The 5,202-nt window shown below is 34.1% G+C and overlaps 1 protein-coding gene across 1 annotated transcript; it reads left to right on the top strand.

Moving 5' to 3' along the window:
* Positions 1–3,036: 3,036 nt before the first annotated feature.
* Positions 3,037–4,313, top strand: LOC139194798 (uncharacterized). Its single transcript, XM_070819716.1, has 2 exons — positions 3,037–3,277; positions 3,832–4,313. Exons 1-2 carry the CDS (start codon positions 3,037–3,039, stop codon positions 4,311–4,313), a joined length of 723 nt encoding a protein of 240 aa, XP_070675817.1.
* The last annotated feature ends 889 nt before the right edge of the window (positions 4,314–5,202 follow it).

The following is a 5,202-nucleotide window of genomic DNA, read 5'->3' as shown; positions in this document are numbered from 1 at the left end:
ACGACCAAAATTATTAAATATGTGAAAGAATTTTAACTCATGAAATTTTTTTATATATATATTTTTCCCCTTCAAATTCTTGTAAGTTGTGTAGTTTCTAATGTGATATTAGGGTGGAGGAGTGTGGGTGGTGGTGATGGGCAAGGTAAGACGAGAGTAAAGGTGACGATCAAGATGATAACAATGTTAGTAGTGGTCATAGGTGGGGAGATGGTGGTTGTAAGGTGGCTGTAGCAGGTTATGGTGATGATGACCTTGACAAGACGGTGGTAGTAGAAGTAGTGGTGGGAGTGGTGGTGGCGGGCAAGGTAATATGCGGTACTATAGGTGGCGATCATGGTGGTCACCTCGATGGCGGAATAAAGATGTTTGTAGGAGGTTGTGGTATGATGACGATGAGTATGACAAGGTGGTGGTAGAAAAAAGTGATATTAATGCAGCTCCTTATTCACTACATCAGATATGATGGTGGCGGAATCTCTGGTGATGACATTGGCGATTATGGTGGCGATGTAAGTAGCAGGGTGGTGGAGTATCAAAGTCTATGATAGTACATCAAAATCTTAGGGGAAGATGTTGAATTTTCTATGACAAAAAATATACCATAAAAAGTCTTAAAGTATGTGAAAGCGCATAAATTTTTAAAATCCTTTAAAATCAATAAACTTTTTAATACACCTAAATTTTTATAGATTTGAAAAAAGTCACAATTGAATTCATGAGATTTTATAGACTTCTAAAAATATATTTTTTTGTTTAATACATGATGACTTTTATTGATTATACAAAAATTTGTATCTAATATACATGTAAACATGAATTTAAGAGTCAAGTAAAGTCACTCAAACTCTGTACACAGTACACCCCTAAGTGAAAAAGTCGCATAAGAATAATACATAATGATGAGTACATAATGACTACTACATGGCGAATCCATTAAACAACTGAAGCTTTGGGTACAAGTCGATATGTATAAGCTAATTCAAAGTGCTCAGCATAAAATATTTAATAAATATTAGCTGCAAGTAATAGTTTACTCTGGTGATGAAGATTATTGTTGAACATCACTACAATAAAAAATGGAGTAGGATTCTTTCTCTCCCTATTTCTTTTCACTTTCCTCTCATTCTCTCACACATTACTTTTTAACTTATTATTTCTATAAAAAAAATTAATATAAAATATTAACGTAATTTAATTGTAACCGTTTAAATAAGAGAAGATAGATTAAGAAGGAAGAGAATCATCTTTCATAAATAAAAAAACAACTCAGTATTGACTGACGAGAACAAGAAGTGTACAAATCAATATTCAAATCTGCCACTTGGAATCCTTACATTTTCTTATTTTCTGTTACAACTCTATCTAAAGCTAAGTTTGTTTTGTAATTTGAATCAGAAAAATACTAAGGAAGATTTTCTCAAAAGTAAACTTTTTATGAATTTTCTATCATCTTATATTTTTAAAACACTATTTTACAATATTAACCCGAAAATTAATATTAAACTGTAAAACGACAAAAAATTCATAAAAAATTTCGCTTTAATAAAATCTAATGAAAAGTAGTTCGTCTCAGCAAAGAAAAACTTTCCGAGTATAGAAAAATATGAGAGATTCTTCTAATTATCAACCTGCGTGCACACCCTTCCCCACAATTCGTGCGTTTCGCTTTCTTTACGAGAACGACGCACCGACTCACTGCCATCGCACGTGCGCACGTGACACCTTATTATTTCTCTAAAGCTCGTTTAATTATTTTTTCTTGAGTGTAAGTGTAAGCAGATGAGCACCTTTGTCCTATAAGAGCAACATCTTGTTTGAAAAGACAATATTACGCCGTTCTCAAAATTCACCATCTTGTATTTGAGTTACTTTAGAAAATCATCTTGGATAAACTAGTTTGGAGTTTCATGTATTTAGATTGGATTTCGTTTTAGTTTCAGCAAGTAAAACATAATAAAATTAAAGAGTTCGATATTAGCACTTCAAATGGATCATCTTGGATTTTTAAATTAAATTTATGAAAGTATGAGTATATGATAACTTTTTCGAAGTGTTAATAATGGGTAATATTTGCATTTATGCAAATTCACTTCCTGTTTATAATGTATGTCATTGTACAAATTTCATGATCATAATGGTTCAATTACTTTACCACCATTTAAGAATTATACCTACAAAATATCATTTAAATTGGATTTCATTTAGTTATCTAATTGTATCAAATAAGTACACGATTCATCATCAATATATTACTTGGTACCTGAGTCGCCAAATTGTTTTATACATTTAGATGACTGATAGATCTCTCATTCAAATTATTTTATAAAAGTAATATTTAAATAAAAATTAAAAAATTGAACGATTTTTAATTAGAAATTTATTTTATTCTCAAGGGATGAATATGGGGTAAGTGCGAGTATTATATGCTAATAACAAGGTCATATACTTAATAGAGTTTTAATTTTATTAAATGGAAGGGCAAATAGGAAGTGTTGATTACCTTAGAGCAAGTCCACCCCTAAAAAAATGCACTGGCACAAACGATTTTTACGTCTACAAAATGTGATAGCACCCAGCCCATTTAAAATATTATTAATTTTTTTTATAAATAATAAATTTTATTTAAATTTAGTTTTAATTCGGATAAGATTTTTAACCAATCTCATCACGCCACGTGTCGTTATCTGTTTACAATAATTTAGCCAAGATTTCGATAAGATTTTCAACCAGTCTTGTTACACCACGTGTCATTATCCGAAACGTACTATTTTGTGGATAGATTTCCGATTAGATTTTTAACCAATCCCGACGCGCCACGTGTCGCTATCTGTTTATAATAATTTAGTCAAGATTTCGATAAGATTTTCAACTAATCACGTAGTGCCACGTGGTAGTGTCCAGAACCTCATCCTTTCTTTATTTTGTCCATATAAATCCTACATCCCTACATCCATCATCATTCACACACCAAACTCAATCCTTCTTTTTAGCTTAGAATCTTTCTTCATCATTTTTAAATCTTGAGTTCTTACAATGTCTTCTTCAAGGAGATTGTCCAAACAATTTGAGGAGCAACAGAAAAGATTGTTGGCACAACAAGAAGAATTGTTCAATCTCGAGGAAGGTGGAGATGAGGCTTTCACAATGGAGGAGGATGAGGATGATGAACATAGAAGGCAGAGGGCATCACATTCCCGCCGTGTCATGGAAGTTGTGGGTCAACTATCAAAACCCAGAAGTGCTGCAAACTTGGATAGTAAAAGGAAAAAACGAGGTAAAGTTCTCTTGGAAGATTATTTTATCCCTAACTGTGTATTCCCTGATCATGTTTTTAGACGTCATTTTAGAATGCAACAAAGTTTGTTCGACAAAATCATGAGTGCTATTTGCAACCATGATCCATACTTTGTGCAAAAAAAACATGTTTTTCATGTTCAAGGTCTTTTTCCTGAGCAAAAAATTATTGTTGCCTTGCGGATACTTGCATATAAAGTATCTGCAGATCAAGTGGATGAGATAACGAGTATGGAAAAATCAACTGTTCTGGAGTCCTTGATATGATTTTGCTCTGAAATCGAAGCCTTCTATACCAATGCGTACCTTCGGACGCAATCGCTAAGGGACCTGTGAAGGCTGCTGAGGAAGGGTGAGATACGAGGCTTCCCTGGCATGATTGGAAGCATTGATTGCATGCATTGGACCTGAAAAAAAACTGTCTAAGTGTGTGACAACGAGCTTATGGTGACAAAAAATGAGCCAAAAGTATCATTTTGGAAGCAGTGGCTTCATTTGATACATGGATTTTGCATGGATTTTTTGGTGTTCTAGGAGCTCAGAATGACCTAAAAGGCCGTGCCCAATCTCCAGTCTTCCACAAAGTGCCGCAAGGAAAAACACATAGAGTCACATATTGGGTCAATGGCCATAGATACGAATGGCTGTACTACCTTGTAGACGGCATTTACCCAAGGTGGACAACGTTTGTCAAAACAGTGCCACGTCCACACAGTGAAAAAGAAAAGCACTTCGCACAATGTCAAGAGGGGTGTAGGAATGATGTAGAGCATTGTTTTGGTATCCTGCAAGCTCAATGGGCGATTGTCAGCTCAGCTGCCAGAATGTTTGATGTTGAGGTTCTTCGATCCATCATGATGACGTGTATCATTCTCCACAACATGATTGTAAAAGATGAGTATGATTATGATGCCATCGATGAATACGAGCCGGATACAATGAACAACTCAAGAACACGTATCTATTGTGTTCATGATGGCACCAAAGATCCCATGCAACACGAGCCATTGGAATAGGATGGACGTTACAATTAATTGATCATTGAGCAGTACATTTCAATGTAAGAGCCATACTGGCACTGTACCCGTCAAAGTGACTTGATTAAGCACCAGTGGGGATTGCAACATGGTGAAGATAATTAAAAGGAGTTTGTGTTGGAAGAATAAGGTTCTTGGTTTATTTAGTGTATTTTTTAAAGTTTATTTGGTGAGTTTATTTAATTTTATTTCGTGTGTTTTTTAAAGTTTATTTGATGAATTTATGTAATTTTATTTCGTGTTTTTTTTAAGTTTATTTAGTGAGTTTATGTAATTTTATTTCGTGTGTTTTTTTAAGTGTATTTGGTGTGTTTGTGTAATTTTATTTCGTGTGTTTTTTAAGTTTATTTGGTGTGTTTAAATAAAGTACTAAAAATAAATAAGAAATTACATAAAGTACTAAAAATAAATAAGAAATTACATCTATTAATAAAAATAAATAAGAAATTACATAAAGTACTAAAAATAAAGACGAAATTACATAAAGTACTATAAATTAAGACGAAATTAAATAAAGTACTACAACTAAATACGAAATTATACAAAGTCTGTGGAGCTAGGATATGTGGTGCTAGGATCTTCATTGCTAGGATCTGTTCCTCAACTTGTTTCTGCATCTCTTGCATGCCTTCTTCGCACCACGTCTATTTTTTTCTGATGTCCAAAAATATTTTGAATTCGGAGATAGTCCTACTAGACGTTTGTTGTCACATCCCCGCTTGGACCCCCACCACATCCCGGGCTCGACTCCACAGTAGCACGATATTGTCCCTTTTGGGTCCCGACCACGCCTTCACGGTTTTGTTTCTAGGAACTCACACGAGAACTTCCCAGTGGGTCACCCATCCTAGGATTGCTCTCGCGCGAA

This window comes from Malus domestica, chromosome 03 (genome assembly GCF_042453785.1).
Source record: "Malus domestica chromosome 03, GDT2T_hap1".
In the NCBI taxonomy this organism is placed as follows: domain Eukaryota; kingdom Viridiplantae; phylum Streptophyta; class Magnoliopsida; order Rosales; family Rosaceae; genus Malus; species Malus domestica.
The sequence above is the reverse complement of the archived record's forward strand: the minus strand, read 5'-3'. Positions and strand labels throughout refer to the sequence as shown.

What these genes read in the sequence shown, in the direction of transcription:
- LOC139194798 (XM_070819716.1), top strand. Translation starts at nt 3,037, where the DNA reads ATGTCTTCTTCAAGGAGATTGTCCAAACAATTTGAGGAGCAACAGAAA. An exon ending in TAGTAAAAGGAAAAAACGAG is followed by an intron (nt 3,278 to 3,831) that starts GTAAAGTTCTCT and finishes TTGGTGTTCTAG; the next exon opens with GAGCTCAGAATGACCTAAAA.